Source organism: Neophocaena asiaeorientalis, unplaced genomic scaffold (genome assembly GCF_003031525.2).
Source record: "Neophocaena asiaeorientalis asiaeorientalis breed wild unplaced genomic scaffold, Neophocaena_asiaeorientalis_V1.1 scaffold629, whole genome shotgun sequence".
NCBI classification, from domain to species: domain Eukaryota; kingdom Metazoa; phylum Chordata; class Mammalia; order Artiodactyla; family Phocoenidae; genus Neophocaena; species Neophocaena asiaeorientalis.
Genome location: NW_020175468.1, coordinates 1,160,143 through 1,185,476, shown reverse-complemented (window position 1 = coordinate 1,185,476; position 25,334 = coordinate 1,160,143). Strand labels below are relative to the sequence as shown.

The following is a 25,334-nucleotide window of genomic DNA, read 5'->3' as shown; positions in this document are numbered from 1 at the left end:
GAAGTCCAACTTATGCATTTTTGTTTTCTGTTCAGCTGCTGGAAGGTAAGGGCATGGAGTGCGCTGATACCCCGGGCACATGGGGTTCGGCATCCGGTGGATGAGGGAAGCCTGGAAGACCAACGTCCAGAGTCCTCCTGGGAGCGGAAGGACACAGGATTGAGGTCCAGCAGATGATTCCATCCTGCTCCCACTTTCCTGCAGGGCAGTCGGGGCGCGTCGCAGCACAGGTGATTCTGACGGCCATCTGGGAAGCGGCTGTCAAGATCCCGCTACTCTTCTTGGTCCTCATCTCCCTCCTGTGGGCACCCCCAGGGAGAGGGGGGAGGGGATGGGTGGGGAGGGCAGGGCACAGGTGCCAGTTGTGAGGAGTCCCCTGGGGCAGGGGCTCCTCCCCGCCCAGTGTCAGGGTTGAAGGTAGCCACTGTGCTCTAGAGAGTCTGTGGGGCCAGACCTGCCCTCTCCCACCTCAGTCATCCCCCCGCCCCTGAACAAGGAACAGGGTGAGTCTGCGGCCCGCGGCACCCGATCTGACCAAAGCCTGGTCTCTTCTCTGGCTCAGAGTGACGTCCCGCAGGAGGAGGGCAGCCAGGCCGGCAGGAGGCGTGTCAGATGCAAACGCCAGGCCTGCAGGGGGCGCGTCTATTGCAAACGCCATTCCAGGTTACCCCTCTGGGTGAGTGATGTCGGCATCCTACCACCCAACATCCCACTGCACACCTGCCCCAGAATGTCCCCCAGGATTGCTCCACTCAGCATACCCAAAGTGGAGCTGCCCTCTTCCTCCCCAAACCCACTTCTCTGCTGGGTTCCCTGTCACACTGATGACAAGGTAGCCCCCATCTCTAAGGCCAGAAGGAAGGACGGGGTTTGCCCCCTTTCATCCCGCTTCTCTTCTCCAGAATCCAGTAATCACTAAGTGCTGTCCATCCTTCCTCCTATGCACAGCTCGTCCTGCTGCCCGTCTCCTTCCCATCTTGACCCCAGTCGTTCCAGCAGCCTCATCTCTTCCCTGGGTCTCTGAACCCACCCACCTCCTGCCTCCATCTCCCTGGGAAACACAGGCCTCCAGACTGTTCGCAGAGACCGTTACCATCCACTTGCTGCACAGCAGGGACAGCTGTGTTTCCTCTCCACGGCCAGAGACCAAGGTGCACACACCACTGGCTGGATTTGCAGCCCTGGCGGGCTCTGCCCTGCTGGACTCTCCACCCAGATCCCTCCTCTCCCTGCATCTCCCCACATCTCCACACCCAGCCTGGCCAGACCTCTGTGACTCTGACACTTTGTATGTGCAGTCCCTTCCCCTGAAACATCCTTCCCCCTCCATTCCTGTGTCTCTAAGTCCTGAGCATATCCTCAGGCTCAGTCTTAAATGTCTGGACTCTCCACCCAGATCCCTCCTCTCCCTGCATCTCCCCACATCTCCACACCCAGCCTGGCCAGACCTCTGTGACTCTGACACTTTGTATGTGCAGTCCTTTCTCCTGAAACATCCTTCCCCCTCCATTCCTGCGTCTCTAAGTCCTGAGCATATCCTCAGGCTCAGTCTTAAATGTCACCGCGTGTGTGTGTGTCAATGCATAGCACAGGGAAGTCTACTCAATATTCTGCAATAACCTATATTGGAAAAAAGTCTGAAAAAGAATAGATAGATGTATATGTATAACGGAATCACCTTGCTGTACAACTGAAACTAACGCAACATTGTAAATCAACTCTACTCCAATACAAGATAAAAATGAAACTAAATTGAAAAATAAATAATTTGGAGGCCCGTTAAAAAAGGAAATTTCCTTTGCACTGACATAGAACGTGTGCTCGCCCGTTTGTTTTACATGAAGATGCTACATGGTTTTTATTCTGAAAATGCCATTAAAAGTTTGTGAATCAACATAGTAGAAGTGAAAAAAACATCCCATGTCATATTTTTAGAAAATACCGAGTATGCTGCCGGACTCTCGGCAATCTCACCACTGATGCAGCTCTAAAGCCCGACACTGCTGCCTGTTTGGGGAGGAAGTGATGGGCCCGGGTGGGAGCATCTCCTGGGCAGGGACCAGGCCAGCCGTATCCCTTCTGGTCTCCAGGTCAGCAGCCCAAGATGCTCAGTGTTGGGGGAAGGAGTGAAGGCATGATTGGCTGCTGCCTTCACGTCACCCAGGAGCCCCTTCTTGTCTTCTGCCCCAGACGCTCACACAGACCCTAAAGAACCCTACATCTTGCAGGACCGACCACCCGAGGGTCTAGGTGAGGCTGGGACCCTCCAGGTCAAGAGAGGAGCTGAGCGGCTCCCTGGTGTAGACAGCGGCGCTCAGACGGGAGGACCTTAGGAGGCTCACCGTGTCCTACGCCTCCGTGTCCTGAGAGGCTCTGGTGCTGGAAGAACCCACCCGAGATGGGGGGCAGGACAGGGCTCTCCTCCTTGCCTGCTCCTCTCTGGGCAGGTCTCCGGGGTCTCTGGACCGAGGGATGTCCGTCCACTCTGTGCGGAGGGGGGCCGAGCTCCGGCTCTGCAGTTCCTCTTCTGTGAACAGCTGGGTCTCGTGTTCCTCCCCGGCTTCCCGTGGGTCTCCCCGCAGCCTTACCTCCCTCTCTCTTGCCCCTTCTCTTTTCACACACAGGACGCCCAGAGGCCCTCCGTCTCAGAGATGCTGCCGCTGCTGCTGTCCCTGCTGTGGGCAGGTGGGTGGGCTGTGGGGAGAGGGGTGGGCAGGGCAGGGGCTGCAGCTGACCCTCGTTTCCCCGCAGGGTCCCTGGCTCAGGACAGCGAATACCGGCTGGAAGTGCAGGACTCCGTGACGGTGCAGGAGGGCCTGTGTGTCCGCGTGCCCTGCTTGTTCTTCTATCGCTGGAAAAAGAGCGACAAAACCGCCCCAGTTTTCGGCTACTGGTTCCGGGAAGGGGCCGATGAGAGGCTGGCTGCCCCTGTGGCCACAAACAACGCAGGACGTGAAGTTCAGGACGAGACCCAAGGCCGATTCCACCTCCTAGGGGACCATGGAAACGATTGCTCCCTGGACATCAGAGACGCCAGGAGGAGGGATCAAGGTTCATATTATTTTCATGTGGAAAGAGGAAAGACATTACGGAGTTATAAGTCTAACCTGCTCTCCTTGCATGTGACGGGTAAGGAGCGGGGTCCGGGAGAGGCCTCGGGGGAAGGACCTGGAGCCCCAGGGCAGGACTCGGATAGGACCCCCTCCTGGGAGGGGTCGGGGGTAAAGCAAGTGGGGGGTCAGAAAGAGGGACTGGACCAAAGCCTGAAGCTTATCTCAGGGCTGCACCTCTAACCCTCCTCCTGACCCCGTCTCCCCGCTCTTCATCAGCCCTGAACCACACACCCCACATCCTCACTCCTGCGACGCTGGAGGCGGGCCGCCCCGGGAACCTGACCTGCTCTGTGCCCTGGGCCTGTGAGCAGGGCACGCCCCCCATCTTCTCCTGGACGTCAGCCGCCCTCACCTCCCTGGGCCCCAGGACTCACCTGTCCTCAGTGCTCACCATCACCCCACAGCCCCAGGACAATGGCACCAATCTCACCTGTCAGGTGATGTTCCCCGCAAGCGGTGTGATCGTGGAGAGGACCATCCAGCTCAGTGTCACCTGTGAGCGCTGCGCCGTGATGCCTGGGGTGTGAGGGGATGGGGGCAGGTGGGCCAGGCCGGGGATGCTGGGTGTTGTTGCCTGGAGACCCGGCTGAGTAGGAGGGCCTAGAAGACAGAAGCCCTGTCCCTCTTGCATTTCTGTGGCTTCTGGGTGTGTGTGGGGGGGATGCCTACGCTTATATCACCCCAGTCCTCTCACTGAGGAAGGAAATCCTGTCTTCCTCTCTTAGGTGCTCCACAGAGCACAGGAAGTGGTGTGTGCTCTGGGGATGGCACAGGTAAGATGGAGCCCCCCCCCGCCCCATCCATGGGGCATTGACTGGAGTGGGTTCTCTTCCAGGTTGGGTCAGAGCTGCACTTTCAGATCTCAAATGGTGCAGGTCGGGTGTGGTCCTGCATTTAGACACAAGAAGCCCCCATTAGGTCTCTTCCGGCAGTATCTTCCGACTCTGGTCTTGCCAAAGTGACCCACACCTCCCTCTCTGCCTCTTCTAAATATGATCTTTATCTTTCTCCGGTCACCGAAGGCCTTGCGGGCGGGCATTTTTTAAGTAGACTTTTATCTTTAGGAACCGATTTGGGTTCGTAGCAGAATTCGTCAGAAGGTAAAGAGACTTCCCTTGTCCCCGCTGCACTTTCCCAGACACGCACGGCCTCCCCGCAACAGCCTGCCCCACCAGAGGGTACCTGTTACAATCGATGAATCTCCACTGACACGTCATTTTCAACCAAAGTGCATGATTGACATTAGGGTTCCGTCTTGCTGTTGTACATTTCATGTGTTTGGACAAAGTATAATGAAATGTATCTGCCATTATAGTATCATACAGAATAGTTTCATTGTCCCAACATCTCTTTGGACCATTTTTGTGACTGTCAGCCCCTCAGCCCTCACCCTGAGCCCTCTCTGGAGCCCAGCGCTCCCCTCACTGCTGCATTCCCACTGGTCATAACATCTGGTCGCCCATCTGGGCAGAGCCCCATTAGGGCTGTCTCAGCAGTGCCCACCAACCTGTTGACAGGTGACGCCCAGACGCACATCCCTTGCCCCGGGTGTCGGGGTGCCACCAGGCAGGGCCAGGAGAGCTGTCTGGGCTTCCTGCTGCCACCTCCTTCTGAAGGCACAAAAGATCACCGTGGACCCTGAGTGACAGGGCCAATAGAGGCCAGGAGAGCAGATTTAGACCCCCTCCCTGGAACGAAGGAGAGACAAGGCCCTTCAGCATCCCACAGTGCTCTCTGTCTGTCTGTCTCTCTGGAATGTCCACGGGGCACAGAACCTCATGGCTCTGCTGTGGCCAGGTCTGGAGTCTTTTGCAGAGAGACCCTGGATGGAGAAATAGCTGACTCCACGAAGAGCCGAAGTTTGTTGAGAGTATGTGGGCTGGAGAGGAATTGTGGCATAGACTGTCCTTTTGGACAAGGCTGAGGTCCTACAAACGGTGGGGGAACCTAGGGGCTGAACCCTCGGTGGGAAGGGAGGGGCACCCCTCTCTACCTGTAAGGAGAGAAGGAGACTTATGTCTCCTCATCAAGATTGGAATTCTCCCCGAGTCTCTCTTGTATGCAGGAAAATTGGGGACCAGGGCAGGAGTGATTGAGGGGGCCCTTGGGGGAGCTTGTGTCACCATGCTGCTTGTTCTCTGCCTGTGCCTCGTCTTCTTCACGTGAGTTGGGTTGGCTGTGGGCCAGTGGAGGAGAAGAGGGGCCTGGAGGGGTTGTGCGGACCCAGAGCAAGGGTGGGGCGGTGCAGGGGTAGTGAGGATCCAGCTCGTAGACACCCAGCCAGACATGAGTGTGTTCCCAGCCCTGGTCCGAGATCCAGAAGCCGGGAGGGAGAAGGGACCTTGTTACAGTCTTGTTATAAAGGCTCCTGGGCTCCCTCTACCCTTTTAATTTTTATTTTTTATTGGAGTAGAGTTGATTTACAATGTTGCGTTAGTTTCTGGTGTACAGCAAAGTGAATAAGTTATGCATACGCATATATCCACTCTTTTGTAGATTCTATTCCCATATGTCATTACAAAGTAGTGAGCAGGGTTCCCTGTGCTATACAGTAGGTCCTTATTAGTTATCTGCTTTATTTGTAGCAGTGTGTATATGTCAATCCCAATCTCCCAATTTATCCCACCCCTTTTCCCCCTTGGTAACCATAAGTTTGTTTTCTGCGTCTGTGACTCTATTTCTGTTTTGTAAATAAGTCCATTTGTACCATTTTTGTAGATTCCACATATAAGCCATGACATTTGCCTTTCTCTGTCTGGCTTACTTCACTCAGTATGACAATCTCTAGGTCCATCCATGTCCCAGAAAATGGCATTATTTTGTTCTTTTTCATGGCTGAGTAATATTCCACTGTATATATGTGCCACATCTTCTTTATCCATTCCTCTGTCGATGGACATTTAGGTTGCTTCCACGTCCAGGCCATTGTAAATGTGCTGCTATGAACGTTGGGGTGCATGTATCTTTTCGAATTATGGTTTTTTCTGAATATGTTGGGCTCACCCTACTCTTGACCTGCCTTAGTCACTCACTCCAGCCTCAAAAGAGACACCCTGTGTCACAGACCCTAGTGTCTCCCAACAGAGCGAAGACCTACAGGAAGAAAGCAGCCAGGACTGCAGTGGGTATGGAGGACATCCAGCCTGCCATAGGACCAACTTCCCCGGTGAGTGACACGGGCATCCCGGCAATGCAGCGTGCCCTGCAGATCTCCCGGGGTGGCCCACAGCCATGCTCCATTCAGCATGTCCAGAAATGAGCTCTTCCCCTTCCTGCTTTTTTGAAAATGTAGGATTTATTATGATTCCTCTGTGTGAGGCCAACAGATCAGGAGACGATTGTCACAAAAAAGACAGGTAGTACAGTTCCCAAGAGGAGGGGGCGTGCCACACCCTGCAGGGCCATGAGAGGCAGCACAAGGGTCTGTCAAGAGGCAGAGGGAGTGAGGAGGAAACCTGGGCAAGAGATTTTGTGGTTTATGTCGGAAGGAACAGGCAGGGTAAGCAGACTGAGGACTGTCTAGTTTGAATGGTTTCAGAATGCTCTGGGGTGTAGGGGTTGTCTCTGGTTTTCTGGTACCTGGCCCCGGGGCGATGAGAGCAGGATAATGGTCCAGAGAGTAAGAGTTTGATAAAGGAAGTGGTTTGGGCTGATCGATTTGCAATATGAAGGGCAGGCTTGCAGGCAGACCCCTTAGAATCTCTAGAACTTGACTAGCACTGGCAGGGGCAATCCCTCGAGGGTTAACAAAGCCCCAGTTGTCAAAACATCAGAAACACATGGTGAATACATCCCTAAATATACTCCTGCTGGGTTCTCCAATTCATCCCTGGTACTCTTGTTCCTGACTCCCAAACAGAGATCTATCCCTTTCCCCCATCACCTCTTCCTGCACTGATACACTGCAAAGCACGTCTGTGTTTCTTCTAAATACAGCTTGATACAAACGCTCCCTTTGAGCTGAGCTCCCCACTTAGTTCTTATCCTGCTGAAGCCTCCCCACCTTCCCCCAAACATCTGCATTGCCTGCGTCTGCATTGCCTGCATCTGTAGTAGACAGTCGTCCCATCCTGCCCAAGTGTGAAATGCACTTTCTCCAGTGCCTAGCAACTTGATTGACGTTTAGGGCGGGAAAACCAGAGTCAGCTTTAACGCTGCGCTTCTTCCAAACAGGCTTGCTCAAGCAAAGTAAGATTTCTGCCCCTCAGAATCATTGCCCATCTGCCCCCTTCTCCTCACGTGTCCGTATCAACCAGCCCTACTCATGCTTATCCTCTGATCCCTGACTTTCATTCATTTCTTGAGCTATGACTAATACGGCCATCACCGAGGTTTCTGAGCGAATCCATCACCCATGCCTTCACTTATTCCTTCAGCAACTATCTCCCACTTGTTGATTGTTCTGAGAACTTGGGTAATGTCTGTGTTTTTACGGAGACACATGTTACGAGTGGAAAATGTCCCTTGCTGTCAAGGACTTACATTTACTGAGGGGAGTGGGGCGGTTGTGGTGAAAGCAAGGAACAGGTAAGTAGGGAAAATATACAGGAAATAAGAGCTATGGAGGGAAACGCAATGGGAGGGACAGTTCTGGGGGTGGGAGTCTTTGAGAAAACACCTGCAGGAAGGGAAGGAACACAGTGTGAGCCCCTGAAAGAGAGTCGTTGAAGGGCTCTAAACAGAGGGAGCCATAAGTGCTGGGCTCAGAGGTTGGGACAAACCTGACGCATTGGAGAGATGCATCACTTAATCATGATGAAGCCTCCATAAAAATCCCAATAGGATGGGGTACAGGGAGCTTCTGGCTGGTGAACAAGTGGAGGTGCTGGGAGAGTGATGTGTCTTGAGAGGGGATGGAAACCCTGCCCCCCTTCCCACATGCCTTGCCCTGTGTATCTCTTCATCGGACTTTTCCTGCCTTCCTAAGCTATATCCTTTTATAATAAACTAGTAATCTAGTAAGTAAATGGTTTTCCTGAGTTCTGTGAGCCACTCTAGCAAATTAATCAAACCTGAGGAGGAGGTCATAGGAACCTCTGATTTCTAGCCAGCTGGTCAGAAGCACAGGTGACAACCTGGACTTGTGATGGACATGTGAAGTGGAGGGGGGAGGCAGTCTCATGGGATTGAGCCCTTAACCAGTGGGATCTGACACTATCTCCAGGCAGATAGTATCAGAGTTGAGTTACGTTGTAGGACACCCAGCTGGCGTGGGAGAATTCCTCGGTGTGGGTGTACAAAGAACCCACACATCTGGTGTCAGAAGCGTTGCGAGTGTGGTAAGAGTAAAGGAGAGACACACAGGAAAAGTGAGTTTTTCCATAAACGCCCTCCTGTTGATGGAAAACCTCAGGAAACCTCAGAGGGCCAGGAGTTGAGTTTGTGATAGATGTGTGACCCTGGGAAGAACCTACCCTCTCTGAGACTTCGTTTCTCTCCCTGTAACATAGTAATATTTTCTCCATAGGTCTGTGTGGGTGCTCAGTAGAACTGGAAAACAATCTATAGCATTATATTTGTTGGATGACGGAATAAATGGCACCTTCAGAAACGTTTGGTAACAGAATGGAAGAATGAATAGACGCTCTGTCCCAGAGTCAAATTCACTTCCTGGACCCTCTCTCCCTTCTCCCCCCGAAACTACCTTGACCTGACCCCTTCCTTTGCTCTCCATCCAGGATCACCGGCAAGAGTCCAAGTTAGAGGATCCTCCTTACCCCACGAGCTCGGCAGGGGCCACCCCCACCTTGGGGATGGAGGAGGAGCTGCATTACGCCTCCCTCAGCTTCCATGGGATGCACCATCCTGAGGAGAGCACCCACTCAGAACACGCGGAGAACAGGACCAAGTGAGGAACCGAACGCGGCCTCAGCCTCAGCCAGAACGTCCATTTCCTCCACAGGAAGGGGGACCCACAGGCTAATCCTTAGAGACTTAACATCCCCATAGGTGATGGGTTTATGAACTACTGTTAGTGACTTTCCTGCTATATTGGAACTATCTTAGGCTTTGCGTTCAGAGAGACCTGGCATCAAATCCACGCTTTTTCATTCATTGAGAGTATGATAGCATGCGTGACACCGTTCCCCTCCATGTCTTGGTTTTCTGCTTTGGAGAAATGGATGTGAGAGGCCCGGCAACACGAGGGTGTTGTAAGGATTAAACGAAAGTACCAGATATGCAACAGAAGTCTTCATACATTGTGACCTTTGTCCACTGAAAAAAAAGGACACCACCTAAAAGTTGCACGTTATGTTTTATTTGGGGACCTTGCTGAGGACTGTAGCCTGGGAGACAGCCTCTCCCATAGCTCTGACGAGCTGCTCCAAAGAGGTCAGGGAGGAGCCAGGATATAAAGGTGTTTGTGCTGAAAACAAACAAACAAACATGTCGTCGAACATCAAAAGATGTCTAACCACAAAAATCAGACGTCTCAGAGTAATGACTTTGGAGCTTTTAGAGCTTTTCTATGTATGGGAAGATGCACGAGTCTGAGCTGATGGGAAATGATTCCTTAGATATGCGCCTTAACGATCTAGGGCCAGGATCGTGTTTTTCTCCATCCTGAATTCCCCTCAGGGCACACCTTCGGGGGAGACCGCAGTGGTTGATTGTTTAATGGCGGACAACATCCTTTGTTTACTGAAACGGCAGGCAACATTTTTTTTGTTTGTTTGCACATTTCACCCAGAGGCTGGGTATGTCCTGTCCCGGGCACCACATCCGCTACGTGTCAGTCTCACTGTCTCCTCAAAACCCTCCCATGGATCCCTTCCTTCACTGGACCTTCAGCACCATCTCTTTCCATTCCTGAATCTTCCCTTTCCACCCTCCCTGTCTTCTACTAGTCCTGCTATGGCCAAAATCAAGTAATAACATTTAGAGAATTTCCTAAATCTTAGAGCTGACCATAGCCAAAATACTGCTCTCTCCTCAAGCCCAAAGAATAATTTACAAGCTTCTCAACCTGACGTTTTAGGTCAGGGGTCAGGAGACCTTTCTGCTAAAGGGCCAGATAGTAACTATTTGGGCTTTTCAAGCCATAGGGTCTCCGTTGCAACTATTCAACTGTAGTGCAAAAGCAACCATAGACAATTTGCAAACGAATTAATGTGGCTGGGTGCCAACAAAATTTTATTCACAAAAACAGGCAGCCCCAGGGTTGTAGTTTTCTGACCTCTGTTCTAGGTTATTCTTAGTCTCACCCAATCTGCTTCTCCATCACCGTACCCCAAGCCACCTATCCCTCAAGCCATTCTCTAAGAACCCATTCTGATGCATCCCTCACTGTCTTTGAGCACCTGCATCTCTCCTTCCAGGAAGACCCAGCCCCATGAAGTCATCTGGCTAACACCTTCTTATCCTTCAAAGTGAGTTCAAAATTATAGTCTGGGTTGAGAAGGTAGAGGGAAGCAAGAGCTTGTAAACGTCCTCCTACAAAGCCTAACACTCTAATTTTACTGCAAATCAGCTGAAACAAAAACAGCCCCAAATATACCAGCAGTACCAAAACCATGGCAGGGATAATGCATGACGCCCCAGTTTCTAAAGTGACACTTGAACAGATGAAAGATTCTGGTGTGGTGTAAGAAAAGGCTTGGTGCCCAAACCCGGCGCCTACACCCAGAAAGAACAGTTAAGTCAGACTTTCATTTATGATAATGTCAGCCTGCGTGATGTGACTCAACGCATTAAAGGTGGATGGTTAGCCTTCCAATCCAGGCAAGATGACATTGGCCCATTGTTCCCTGCTTCTCCCTCTGTTCACAACTATAAACCCTGCGAATGGTGCAAGACACAACCAAAGGAGAATTCTGGAAAGTGGTAAGAAGAAGGCAGGTCGGTTTAGGACCCCAGGACTGGAAAAACAATGCAGAGTCAGGGCATCCCAGTTCCTACAGCCAAACGAGGATGAACACTCACACCCACCGTTTCCCAAACCCTGACTGAAAAACAGTCAAGGGTTATCATCGTAGTGTCAGGAATGAGCTCACCTGTCCCATCATCCGGGTTATGTCCTCTCTCCCTCCTTGGGGCTCTCACCGCCCCGTCCTCCCCGCTTCACCAGCCCAGGCCACGCCCGACTGTGATTGTGTCTCCATCCCCCTTCCTGACCCTGGCTGGTTCTCCTCCAGTGGTGGCCTCGCCTTAGCCCAACCCCACAGGACACTGCTCAACAGATGGGAGACAGGCACCCAGGGTGCAGGAGCGGCCACCAGCTCAGCCAGTGGAGGGACCTGCCTGAACAGCGACCTGTTCGGCACGTCCTGGCCTGGGGAGGGGAGCGGAAGTGTGGCCAGAGTGGAGTAAGAACGAGTAGAGATCAGAGCCGGTGCACGGAGTGAGGCAGGAGACAGATGGGCTCCAGGCTAGACCTTTACAACTGGCCTCTTGTTAACACTTCCTGGGGTGAGAAGAAGATGAGCTCCAGGCCGGACATTCACTCCCAGCCCCCTGTTTACATTTCCTGAAGCAAGAGACAAACAGGCTCCAGGACTCCATATTTATGACCGGACTCCTGTCTATCTTTCGAGATCTGCACCTCGATATAAAAACCAGCGACAGAAATAGGGTAAATAACCAGACACTGGACATTTTTATGGCAGGAACAGAGTGGGACAAACCCTGTTAAAAGATCAAGAGGCCATGCATTTCCCATCCTTGGGGCGAGGGAAACATTGCACATGCGCAGAAAGGCTCCTTGGGGTCAAAAAGGAGGGGGCGCCACCCCATAACATGTGAGGCTAAGTCCGTCCCATAGGCCTCTGGGCTGGAATCCATCTTGGAAAAAAGCTGCGCACGCATGCTGTTGAGGGTCCTAGGGCAGGTCAGGTGTGGAAAAAGAAACCAGATAATTGGCCAAAGGTAAACAAAGACCCGGAAGAACGGCCCTATATGAATGACGTAACCGCCTTTTTACGGGGCTCTTCCTCATTGGGGGGGACGCCCACACCCTTTCCCTCCGGGTGTGCGTCTCTGCCTTGCTTCTATCTTAACTAAACAAACTGTTTCTCTGTGTGCTCTCCCACTTGTTGTGCTGTGTCTCTAATAATAAGCTTTGTACCTGTTTTTACAGTTTTGCCTCCGTGAGAGATGCATTTTTCACTGGGGGCAAGGGCCAGGGGGTGTGGTGGCCGGGATTCCTGGTTTTCATCCAGGCTCCCCAGGTTCAATTCCTGGGCAGGGAATTAAGATCTCGCTTCACGCCACCACTCGCTGCCGCCACTCTGAGACCAGGAGGAGAAGCCGCGGTGTCCCCGGGTTACCACCTCTTTCATTCCCTTTTCTCCTCCTGTCCTTGGAGTGGCCCCATCCTGCAGGCTGACCACTGGCCACTGTGTGGGCTGCGTCAATTTGGGCTGCTCTAGGCTGCTCTGAGCCCTCCACTTGTACGAACACGTCGAATCTTCGGGGTGACCCCGTGGGTTCACTTGCTAGGGCTGCCGTAAGGAAGTACGGCCGACTGGGCGGCTTGAGCAACAGAAGTTCATTTCCTCACAGATCAGGCGGCTGGAAGTCTGAGATCAAAGTGTCAGCAGGGCTGGCTTCTTCTTCTTCTTCTTTTAAATTTTTTAAATTTTTAATTGAAGTACAGTTGCTTTACAATGTTGTGCTAATTAATGCTGTACAGCAAAGTGATTCAGTTACACGTATATAGACATCCTTCTGAGGCCTCTCTCCTTGGCTCGTAGATGGCCGTCTTCTCCCTGTATCTTCACGTGGTCTCCCCCAGTAGGTGTCTGTGTCCTAATCTCTCTTTCTTACAAGGACACCAGTCCTATTAGGTTAAGGCCCACGCCAATGACCTGATTTTATATTAATTACCTCTTTAAAGGCCTTGTCTCCAAATGCAATCACATTTAGACGTACTGGGGGTTAGGACATGCACGTATGAATTTGGGGCGTGACACAATTCAGCTTCCAACACCGTGTGAGCATAGGCACACCTCTGCACAGAGTGGTTAAGCCCCTCCCCAAGGCGGCACAGCAAGGATTAGGGAAGCCGGCTCCAGCCTAGAGCCATCTGCTGCAGAGCCTGTGCCCCTGAGCCCCGCATTAAAGCCCTCAGGGGAGGAAGCCCCAGGGAAGCGCTGACCACCACGAGCTTCTCGCTGAGGGTGGGACTCAGAATGACCCCTGAGGAATGGGCAGGGTCAGACACCTGACCTGCAAGACAGCCACAGAAGAGTCTGTAGAAAACGCCCACCTCTGTCCTTGTATCAGATTCTCCCACAGACGAGGGTTGAACTCTGTGATCCTTCCATGTGACAGATGAGAAAACTGAGGCTTGGAAGGGAGAAGGGCAGGGCCCACCTACCTCCAAAAACTGGCATCCCCCCCGTGTCACACTGGCTGTCACACTGGCTCCCAAGCCTGGCATGTGCAGGGAGGCCTGCGGCAGGGGGCTGTGAGCAGGTCAGGAAGCTTCAGGACCACCTGTGGGATCATGTCCTTGTGACCACCCTCCTGGATCCTGGTCTCATCCTCTCTGTCCATTTACACCTGGGAACTCGCCTTCTAGCTGCATGGAGCCATGGGGTTTCCTCCAAGCCTCTATCTGGGCTGCCCCTATCTCACACTGTATCAGCAGGAGCTGGGGCGTTGGAGAAGTTCTCAAGGGTGGAGACAAAGTCTGTCGCATTCTTGCCTTGTGCTCCACTCCCCTGAAAGGAGAGGTGCCCCTGTGCCGTTGTCGTGTTCATTTTGTTCCCAAGTCCAAGCCTGCTCTGCTCGCCTCACAACGGGCGCGTGAATCGGAGGTGAGGTGTTGAGGGAAGGGATGACAACTGTATTCGGAAATCTGGCAGACCTAGAAGACAGCAGACCAGTGTCTCTGAGAAACCATTTTACTGGGGCTTGGATGCCAGTTTCTTTTACAGCACAGAGAGGGAGAGGAGATGAGGAAGTAAAGTAAAAAGGCCACAAGCTTTGCAAACATCTCCTGGAATGGCCAGCCTCGGGGAGGGAATGTGTTAATTTCTTCTCCCTTGCAGCCATCCACGGGTGGAACAGCGTCCAGACGTTTCCCTGAACCAAGGCACTTTGTTTTAACCTTCAGGCAGAGGGGCAGGGTTCCCCGAGGCAGGCCATTATGTAGAGACAGTATCCTTTTAATGAACAAAAGCAGTGGAAAGCAAAGGTTAAAGTAGAGGAAACAGATCCAACATGGAGTCAGGATTGACTCTTCCCTGTTACAATTTCAGTAACTAATCACCACCTCTCTCACCCTGGCGGGACCCATCCCCGTCTTTCATGCATGGAGCTTTCCCGGCTGCCCCTCCTGCATCTCACACCTGACGGGGACTGACCGGCCTGATTTCCTGCGGACAGAGGTGTGGGAGGGACAGGCTGTGGACAGGGATCCGGGAGACGCCTTTGGGCTGCATTCGCTGCTCGTGACCCTCACCAGGGCCTCGCACGGAAAGTAGAAGTGGTGACTCTCCAAGGTCCACGCAGCTCTGGCAGCATGTGGGTGAGGGGTTCCTCTTTTGTGGTCGGCTACCTTCTGACCTCAGCTCTGGGCTTCCTGTGGGGCTTCCTGTCTATCCTGTGACACGAAGGCCCCATCACTCTTACCCCGAAGATGCTGCTGTTGCCGCCACGGCTGCTGCTGCTGTCCCTGCTGTGGGCAGGTGGGTGTCTCCGCAGGGTCCCTGGCTCAGGACGAGAGATACTGGCTGCAGGTGGAGGGGTCTGTGATGGTGCAGGAGGGCCTGTGTGTCCACGTGCCCTGCGGCTTCCGCTATCCCCGGGAGAACTGGGACGACTCTGTCCCAGCTTTCGGCTACTGGTTCAAGGAAGGGGCCAGAAGCCCCCAGAATCGTCCAGTGGCCACAAACAACCCAGATCGTGAGGTGCTGACGGACACCCAGGGCCGATTCCACCTCCTTGGAGACCCCCGGACCTACAAGTGCTCCCTGGACATCAGAGATGCACGGCAGGGAGACACGGGGACATACTTCTTTAGGGTGGAGAGAGGGTCTACTGTAAAATATAGTTATTTAGAGAACAAGCTCCACCTGCATGTAACAGGTAAGGATGGTGTCAAGGAGAGGACACACAGACACAGGGGCCCTGAGGGCCCCCAGGGCAGGGCTGGGAGGGGACCCCCTGTCTTCTCATCCTGGGAGGGGCCCTAGGGGACCTAGGAGGACAGGCCGCTGCGGCTGGCCTGGGGCAGAGACAGCTCTGAGGGGCACACTCGGGGCCCCCCCTCCAGGGCCTGGGTCTGTTTCTCTCTCCTCTTCAGCTCTGACACAGACACCCGACATCCACGTCCAGGGGACCCTAGAATCTGGCCTCCCCAGGAATATCACCTGTGCAGTGCCATGGGCCTGTGGGAGGGGGACACCCCACACCTTCTCCTGGACCGGGGTTGCCCTCACTTCCCTGCACCCCAAGAGCCCCCACTCCTCGGTGCTCACCCTCACCCTGGGGCCCCAGGACCATGGCACCAACCTCACCTGTCGAGTGACCTTCCCCGGAGCTGGCGTCAGCGCAGACAGAACCATCAGGCTCAACGTGTCCTGTGAGCGCGGGGCCAGGACGCCGGGTCCCTGAGGGCGGAGGGCGTTTGGGATGGGAGGGAGGACCCGGGCTACTGCGTGCTGAGCCCTGCGAGCTGGGACTGGGGAGGAAGGAAAGAGGACACTACTCCACCCTCTTCCTATTTCTAATGTTTCTGGGGGAAAAGGGCCGATGCCTACCTTCCTGCCACTGAAAAGGGGACAGTTATGTCTGTCTGTCCAGATGCACCCCAGAAGCCGACCATCAGAGTGTTCCGGAAAGAAGACACAGGTAGGTCTAAACCTCTCTTCTCCAGGGGTGTGGTGGAAGTGGAAGTGTCTCTGCCCTTCGGAGCAGAGCTGGGGATCAGAACTCAGATGGCAGAGAGGCTCAGGCCTGGGGTGGGGACAGCAGAGGTGGGAAAGCCCCCACTGGCTCATCAGCTTACACACTGGCCTCCCCCTTTCGCTGACCCTGCTCTCATGGGGTATCGCGTGGCCTCTTCCTTGTCTGTTGGACGTGGCTGTCCCCACTGCCAGGGTTCCATCCTTGTCCCACATCCCGCCCTCATTCTCTTTAGGATCTAGACCCCACCTACTCCTTCAGTTTCCTTCCCTCATTTTAATGTTACTGTTTACAATAGTGAGCATACGGGGCTTCCCTGGCGGTCCTGTGGTTAAGCCTCCACGCTCCCAATGCAGGGGGCGCAGGTTCAGTCCCTGTTCAGGGAACTAAGATCCTGCATGCCGCACGGCACAGCCAACATAAATAAATAAATAAAACAAAATATAGAACGTAGTTTAAAAAAGAAAGAAAAGAAAAGAATAAGCATACAATGTGTGTTAGTTAGCTCAGGCCGCCACAATAAAATACCAGAGACTAGGTGGCTTAAAAACTAGGAATTTATTTCTCACAGCGCTGGAGGCTGGGAAGTCTCAGATCAAAGGGCCGGCTGATCGGGTTCCTGGTGAAGGCTCGCTTCCTGGCTTGTGCATGGCTGCTTTTTGTCTACGTCCTCTGGTATCTCCTATAAGAACGCTAACGTCATCGCGAGAATCTCAGTCTCATGACCTCATCTAACCCTAATGACTTCTCAAAGACCCATCCAAATACCTCCAAATGCCATCATATTGGAGGTGAGGGCTTTGACATATGAATTTGAGGGGAACATAGTTCAGTCCCTAGCAAAATTTAATAAGAATAAAATAGCATTCAGCACTTGTGTATCTCCCCTCTTGGTTATCTTTTCGAGTAGAACCTACACATATACATTTTAAAACACACACATATATGCAGCTCATGCTACCCACGTGCTTTGCATCTCTATTAGTATTTTTTACTAAACTTTTCATGTGGAGTAATTTTAGACTCACACGGTACAGAGACTTTCCACAAATCTCTCACCTCATCATTAAAACCCTCCATCAACATGGCGTATTTGTCACAGCTAAGGAAGTGACGTTGGTACATTTCTACAAACTAAACTCGCCTTTTTCTCAAACTTGGTATATCTTGGAGATTTTCCTGTATCTGTACATAGGAAACCTTCTTCATTCTTAATAATGAGCCCATGGTTTTCCAATTAGAAGTATATTATATGATAAAGTACTTAATAGGTCTCCTGTTAGTGGAAAACTATGGTGTTTCCAGTCCTTTGCAAAGACAAGACAAATGTGTGGGTCTGGAAGATTACTCCTGAGAGAGAAGAAAGTCCTAGATCAAAGGGTATGTTTGTAATTTCTACAGATATTGCCAAATCGAGCCACACGGAAGTTGTCCTGCTTATACTACCCCCTGCCGTGTGTCTACTTCCCTGCTAAACATTTTCTTCCTTGCTGATACCATAAGTGAAGACACTATCGTGTTACTTGCATTACCATTTTGTGAATAGGTTGCGTATCTTTCATTGTGTTTAAAAACCACGTGTCTTTCTTTTTTTCTTTTCTTTTTTTTTTCTTTTTTTTTTTTTTTTTTTTTGTGGTGCGCGGGCCTCTCACTGTTGCGGAGCACAGGCTCCGGACGCGCAGGCTCAGCCGCTCCGCGGCATGTGGGATCTTCCCAGACCGGGGCACGAACCCGTGTCCCCTGCATCGGCAGGCAGACTCTCAACCACTGCGCCCCCAGGGAAGCCCTCTTTTTTTTTTTTTTATTGCGGTACGCGGGCCTCCCACTGTCGTGGCCTCTCCCGTTGCGGAGCACAGGCTCCGGACGCACAGGCTCAGCGGCCATGGCTCACGGGCCCAGCCGCTCCGCGGCACGTGGGATCCTCCCGGACCGGGGCACGAACCCGTGTTCCCTGCATCGGCAGGCGGACTCTCAACCACTGCGCCACCAGGGAAGCCCCATGCGTATTTCTTTGTGGTCTTTTTCTTGATGATTTGAAGAAACTCTTTTCATATTAACGCAATCATCTGTGTATACGTTGAAAGGATTTATTTCCAGCCTAATCATGGGCTTTTGACTTAGTGTATGGTGATTTTGCTAGGCAAAAACATGCCATGTTTCTTGGCCACACCGCGTGGCTTGTGGGATCTTAGTTCCCCAACCGGGGATGTAGACTGTGCCCCCTGCAGTGGAAGCACAGAATCCTAACCACTGGACCGCAAGGGAACCCCCGCCATTTTTTTTTTTTTTTAAGTCGCATTCAGTGATGTACTGGGACTAGCTCTTACTGGTTGGCGAGAGCCCGTTGTGCAATTGTGTCCATCTTTTCCCACTTCTGGGTTCAGAGGCTTCAAATCAGGTGCTTGAAATTGGCCAAGATGGGCGTTTTTACACAGAGGAAATTGACAAGTGCTACAAAACGGGAAGATATGAGCCATTAGGCGATGGAAGAGACAGATAGACAGGCAGACTGAAGCTAGCTTTCTCTCTGTCTTGCCAGGACCTGAAAGTCTGGGCCAAAGCCTATCTCTCCCAGTCCAGGAGGGCCAGTTCCTACGCCTGGACTGTGTTGCCGACAGCAACCCTCCTGCCAGGATGAGCTGGATCCGGGGGAGCCTGACCCTGAGCCCCTCCAATTCCTCGAACCCTGGGGTCCTGGAGCTGCCCCGGGTGGAACTGGAGGACCACGGGAAATATGTCTGCCGAGCTCAGCATCCGTTAGGCTCCAAGGAAGCATCTCTGTGCCTCGTTGTGAAAAGTGAGTTGGAACACACCTGAGGGAAGGACGCCTGGGTTCTAGGGAGGGGAGAGTCTCCTCTGATCCCTCCCATCTCTCCCCACAGACCCCCCGCAGCTGCTGGAACCCTCCTGCTCCCAGGAGGAGGAGGGTCTGCACTGCAACTGTTCCTCCCGAGCCCAGCCGGCCCCCTCCCTGCGCTGGCGGCTGGGGGAGGGGCTGCTGGAGGGGAATTTCAGCAACGCCTCCTTCAAGGTCACCTCCAGCTCGGCTGGGCCCTGGGCCAACAGCTCCCTGAGCCTCAGCCACGGGCTCAGCTTTGGCCTCCGACTCAGCTGCGAGGCCCAGAACGGCCACGGGAAACAGAGCGCCACTGTCCTGCTGCTGCCAGGTCTGGGAGCTATGAAGGGCCGTGTCCGGGGAAAGGGGACACACGAGCCTGCGTCCTAGAAGATACTGAGAGGGAGAGAAATGGGCCTGATTCAGGGCAACAGGAACTAGAGTTCAGGGTCCTCTGTCGGTTGGCTGGGGTGGGGGCTGGGGACACAGGAACCTGCAATTATATAGAAGGATGGGGGACAAAGGACAGAGTCCTGGATAGAAGTGGGCACACTCGTGGGTCGTGGATTTGAGAAGGCTGGTCACTTAGGTGCCTGCTTAGGGAGACTGCAGGTCAGCCCAAGCCTCTTACTTGCAGGGAGGCCAGCACCCAGGACCGGTGTGGTTTGGGGGGCCGTCGGGGGATCTGGCGCCACAGCCCTGCTAGCTCTCTGTCTCATCTTCTTTGTGTGAGTGGTGGCCCCAGTTTGGGACAAGACTTCCCAAGGCGGTGGTATGGGGGGTAAGGGGCGAAGGAGGGGGAGACTCGAAGACATTTTCAAAACTCGAAGCTCAGAGCTGAGGGCCCCGGTGGAGTGATGAAGCCAGGAAGGAGGCCGTTAGTTGAAGCGGCATCAGGAATGTAGCCTCCTGACATCTTGGCCAAGTGTGGACTCTGGTGCCAGCCATCCTGGAGGAGGGAACAGGTGTTCCGGTCATGGTCTCTGCAGCTGGATGCCGGCCTGCATTCGGTCAGTCCTTCTCAGCTCCATGCAGTGAGTCCACCAAGCCAAGAAAGGCCCTGGTCTCTCTCTTCAGAGTGAAGATCTACAGGAAGAAATCAGCGGAGAAGGCGTCAAGCAGAGATGGCGTCCATCCCGCGTTGACTTCCATCTCTCTGGTGAGTGATGTGGGCAACTTTCCATCCAGTGTCTCCACTGGACACCTCTCCCCTAACAGGGGCCATAGCAGCTTACTCAGCACCTCAAAAAATGAGTTCGTCCTCCCCACCTCCAAATCTGTTCTTCCTCCTGAATTTCCTGTTGCGTTCAAATCACCCTCTCCTCTTTCCCCTCCATCACTTCCCAGAGCCAAGAATTGCCCAAGTCCTGTCCATCTTCCTTTTAGCAAAGCTCATCTCCATTTGGTCGCTTCCCTGCTGAGCCCTCACATTCTCTCTGCTGGGTCACTGGCTTCATCTCTCCTCCCCGAACAAGCTCTCGACAAGAAATTCCCCTAACAGCTGTCCTTCAGTCAGCCTGTACTTGCTCCCCACTGTCTAGATCCAACAGAAGTATGATGCGAGCCATGTATATAACTTAAAACTTAGCCAAGTTAAAATAGTAGAAAGGAACATGAGATCAATTTTAATATAATATTTTATTTAACCCAACATAGCCAAAGTGTTATTTCAAACATCATGTCATCAACAGTCAACATAAACATACAAATTATTGAGATTTCTTTTTTTTCTTTTTCTTTCTTTCTTTCTTTCTTTCTTTTCTTTCTTTCTTTCCTTCTCTCCTTCTCCCTTCTTTCCTTCCTCTGTTTTCTTTCCTTTTTCTTTTTCTTTCTTCCTTCCTTCTTCCCTCCCTCCCTCCCCCTCCCCCTTTCTTTCTTTTTTTTTTTAAATTTATTTATTTTTAGCTGCATGGGTCTTTGTTGCTGCACACGGGCTTTCTCTAGTTGCAGCGTGTGGGGGCTACTCTTCGTTGTGGTGCATGGGCTTCTCATTGTGGTGACTTCTCTTGTTGTGGAGCACGGGCTCTAGGTGCAAGAGCTTCAGTAGTTGTGGCTCACAGGCTCAGTAGTTGTGGCTCTTGGGCTCTAGAGTGCAGGCTCAGTAGTTGTGGCTCACGGGTTTAGTTGCTCCATGACATGTGGGATCCTCCAGGGACCAGAACTCAAACCCATGTCCCCTACACTGGCAGGTAGACTCTTAACCACTCCGCCACAAGGGATCTTCCCTCCCTCCCTCCCCCTCCCCCTTTCTTTCTTTTTTTTTTTAAATTTATTTATTTTTAGCTGCATGGGTCTTTGTTGCTGCACACGGGCTTTCTCTAGTTGCAGCGTGTGGGGGCTACTCTTCGTTGTGGTGCATGGGCTTCTCATTGTGGTGACTTCTCTTGTTGTGGAGCACGGGCTCTAGGTGCAAGAGCTTCAGTAGTTGTGGCTCACAGGCTCAGTAGTTGTGGCTCTTGGGCTCTAGAGTGCAGGCTCAGTAGTTGTGGCTCACGGGTTTAGTTGCTCCATGACATGTGGGATCCTCCAGGGACCAGAACTCAAACCCATGTCCCCTACACTGGCAGGTAGACTCTTAACCACTCCGCCACAAGGGAAGCCCCTCTTTCTTTCTTTCCTTCTTTCTTCCTTCCTTCCTTCCTTTGTTCCTTCCTTTCTCTTTCCTTCTTTCTTCTTTCTTTCTTTCTTTCTTCTTTCTTTCTTTCTTTCCTTCCTTCTTTCTTCTTTCTTTCATTTTTCTTTCTTTCTTTCTTTCTCTTTCTTTCTTTCTTTCTCTTTCTTTCTTTCTTTCTCGACTTTGAACTCCAGTATGCATTTTGTACTCACAGCACATCTTTGTTCTGACTCACGGCGTTTCATGGGCTCAAGAGCCACGTGTGGCTGGGGGCTCCTGCGCTGGACAGCGCAGGCCTAGGAAATCAAGACCAAATTCTTCAGTCTGGTGTTCTGTGATCTGTCCCCTGCCAAGTTCTCCAGCCGGCATCCTGTCCCTCCCCACAAAATGAGCTTATTATATTCTATGATATTATGATTTATAATAAGAAATATATATTTGGTCTTTATCCCCTATTCCTGGCACAAAGCTCCTAGAACTCTTGAACTTTCCTGTGATGGGAGTGATAAAAGTATTTCCTGTTATATTCATGGGGTGACTTTTGGGAAGCACCTAAGGATGGGGGCTGGTTACTGGGAGAACCAACCATGCAATTGGGGGATTGGAACTTTCAGTCCCACGCCCTGACCTCCAGGGATGGGAAAGGGGCTGGAGGATGAGTTCAATCCCCAAGGGCCAATGATTCAGTCAATCATGACTATGGAATGAAGCCTCCATAAAACCCCTCAAAGTATGGGGCTCAGAGAGCTTCCAGGTTGGTGAACAAGTGGAGATTTGAAGAGATTGAAGCAATCGGAGAGGGCGTGGAAACTCTGCACCCTTTCCCTATACCTTGCCCTACACATCTCTTCCATCTGGCTGTTCCTGAGTTATATACTTTAATTTAAAAAAACAGCTAATTTAGTAAGTGAAATATTTCTCTGAGTTCTGTGAGCTGCTCTAGCAAATTAATGGAATCTGAGGAGAGGGGTTGTGGGAATCTCTGATCGACAGCTGTCTGGTCAGAAGCACAGGTGAGAATCTGGGACTTGTGATTGGCATGTGAGGTTGAGGGTGGGACAGTCTTGTGGGACTGATCCCTTAACAGTGTCAGAATTGAGCTGAATTGTAGGACACCCAGCTGGTGCTGCAGACACGCTTGGTGTGCAAATCCCCCCGCCCCTGCCCCATATTGTAAGTGGTTCCAGGATCCTTATATCTCCAGGCAGGGCTCACTCTTTGTGACTTTGTGCGTTTGCATTCGAGATTTCCTCTGTCCTGATCCCATTTGCACTGGTCAAGCCCTCAGTCATCTTTCTTGCCCCAATTAATTTTTTTATTTATTTTTTATTGAACTATAGTTGATTTACAATATTGTGTTAGTTTCTGGTATACAGCAAAGTGATTCCTATATATATATTCTTTTTCAGATTATTTTCCATTATAGTTTATTAAAAGATATTATACGTAGTTCCCAGTGCTATACAGTAGGACCCTGTTGATTATCTGTTTTATATGTAATAGTATGTATCTACTAATCCCAAACTCCTGATTTATCCCTCCCTGCCTCCCCTGTAACCGTAAGTTTGCTTTCTGTCTGTGAGTCTGTTTCTGTTTTGTAAATAAGTTCTTTTGTATCATTCTTTTAGATTCCACATATAAGTGAAATTATATGATATTTGTCTTTCTCTGTCTGACTTACTTCACTTAGTATGATAATCTCTAGGTCCACCCATGTTGCTGAAAACGGCATTATTTCCTTCTTTTTTTAAAAAATGTATTTTATTGAAGTATAGCTGATTTACAGTGTTGTGTTAATTTCTGTTGTACAGCAAAGTGATTCAGTTTTATATATATACATATATATACACACATTCTTTTTCATATTCCTTTCCATTATGGTTTATCACTGGATATTGCTTTTTTTTAATTAATGAACTTATTTATTTATTTTTGGCTGCGTTGGGTCTTCACTGCTGCATGTGGGCTTTCTCTAGTTGCGGCAAGCAGGGGCTACTCTTCGTTGCAGTGCACGGGCTTTTCGTTGCAGTAGCTTCTCTTGTTGCAAAGCATAGGCTCTAGGCGCACAGACTTCAGTAGTTGTGGCACGTGGGCTCAGTAGTTGTGGCGCACAGACTTAGTTGCTCCGCGGCATGTGGGATCTTCCCGGACCAGGGCTCAAACCCATGTCCCCTGCAATGGCAGGCACATTCTTTTTTTTTTTTTTTGGCAGGCGGATTCTTAAGCACTGTGCCACCAGGGAAGCCCTATCACTGGATACTTAGTTCCCTGTGCTGTACAGTAGGGCCTTGTTGTTTATCCAGTCTATATATAATAGTTTGCATCTGCTAATGCCAAACTCCCAATCCATCCCTCCCCCACCCCACCCTCCTTGGCAACCACAAGTCTGTTCTCTACGTCTGTGAGTCTGTTTCTGTTTTAATTCATTCTTCTTTAATGTCATGCCAATTTATGTCATTTAAATATTCCCCTGCCCTATACCAGACCGACTGTCATCATGCATCCCTGTAATAATCACAGGCCTGTCCCCACCACACTGTGAGGCCCTGGGGGCTAGTTCAGGTCTCCTGCAGACCTCTGTGACTCTCGCCCACAGCACCCTGCTTCTGTCCATCAAATCACAATTTGCGATTCGATAAGTTTTGAGTGTGCAACAATTTCATGCAGTCCCCTTGTCCTCATAGACTGTGCAAGGTCAGGGATCTTGTCTGTGGAAGCATCACTTCACCTTGCTCACTCCGTCTGTTTCCCTAACTGTAAAATGAGGATAACATTTATATCATCCGTGAAGGGAAGTTGTAAGCATTCAGTAGGGTGAGAAACAAGGACAGACCACTATGATTAAAGGAATGAATGAATGAGTGAGTGAATGAGTGAATCCTCAGGAAATGGGTGTGAAATGGATAAGGGAATAATTGCCCCCCTCACGCCCCAGGTTCCCTTCTCCAGACCTCAACAGCCAGCTCTGAAGCTCTTCTCTCGTCCCACTCAGGGTCACCTCAATGAATCCTGTTCAGACAGCCCCTCAGACTACCAGACCCCAGCTCCGGCCACCTCCACCTCAGAGAAGGAGCAGGAGCTCCATTACGCCACCCTCAACTTCCACAGGCTGGGGACCCACAACTTTGAGGACCAGGACACCACTGAGTACTCAGAGATCAAGATCCAGAAATGACGCCCCCGCCCCCAACCCCAGAACCAGGCTGGAGCCCAGAAAATGCATCTCTGAAGAAAATGTGTGCGAGGCACCGATCCTTGAAGACTTGGCTGCCCTCTGAGCCAGAGCTTATAAATGAGAAGGTGAAGCTCCTTGGAGCGGCTAAAGGGCACAGAGAGTCCTAGGTTCAAATCCAGGCCCTGGGAACCCTAAGGGTGTTATATCAGGCAAGTCACTTTACCTCTCTGTGCTTCAGTTTCCTGCTCTGTAAAATGGGGATAATGTCCATTAGGTACATTGTTAAGTGGGGAAAATGCACTTTGGGAGTTGTTAACTACATTGTTATGTGTTAAGTTAACCTCGGGATAGAGGGAGATGTCAGCTTTTGGCTCTACCACATACTTCTGTTTTGCCTGACTGTTTTTAAGAACACGAATTATTTTTTGTGTGTTTGTTTTTCTGGGAGGGAGAAGATAAAACATGCATTATTTTTTTAAGTAAATCTAAATTTACCTCTCTGGATGGAGACGATATTTCCCAATACATGTATCTAACAAAGGACACCCAGGATATATAAATTTAAAAATAAATTTGAAGGCTTCCCTGGTGGCACAGTGGTTAAGAATTCACCTGCCAATGCAGGGGACACAGGTTCAAGCCCTGGTCTGGGAAGATCCCACATGCCGCGGAGCAACGAAGCCCATGCACCACAACTACTGAGCCTGCGCTCTAGAGCCCTCGAGCCACAACTACTGAACCCAC

General features: G+C 51.4%; 1 protein-coding gene across 1 annotated transcript; it reads left to right on the top strand.

The window, feature by feature from the left end:
• Positions 1 to 2,511: 2,511 nt before the first annotated feature.
• LOC112415297 (sialic acid-binding Ig-like lectin 5) lies at positions 2,512 to 25,268 on the top strand. The gene is made up of 17 exons (XM_024768216.1): positions 2,512 to 2,685; positions 2,752 to 3,129; positions 3,330 to 3,608; positions 3,839 to 3,886; positions 5,179 to 5,275; positions 6,198 to 6,279; positions 8,792 to 8,961; positions 11,249 to 11,414; positions 14,747 to 15,146; positions 15,364 to 15,642; positions 15,864 to 15,911; positions 16,537 to 16,695; positions 18,505 to 18,762; positions 18,848 to 19,132; positions 19,439 to 19,529; positions 19,717 to 19,960; positions 24,408 to 25,268. The coding sequence occupies exons 1-17, from the start codon at positions 2,652 to 2,654 to the stop codon at positions 24,588 to 24,590; spliced, it is 3,201 nt and encodes a 1,066-aa protein (XP_024623984.1). The 5' UTR covers positions 2,512 to 2,651; the 3' UTR covers positions 24,591 to 25,268.
• Positions 25,269 to 25,334: the final 66 nt, after the last annotated feature.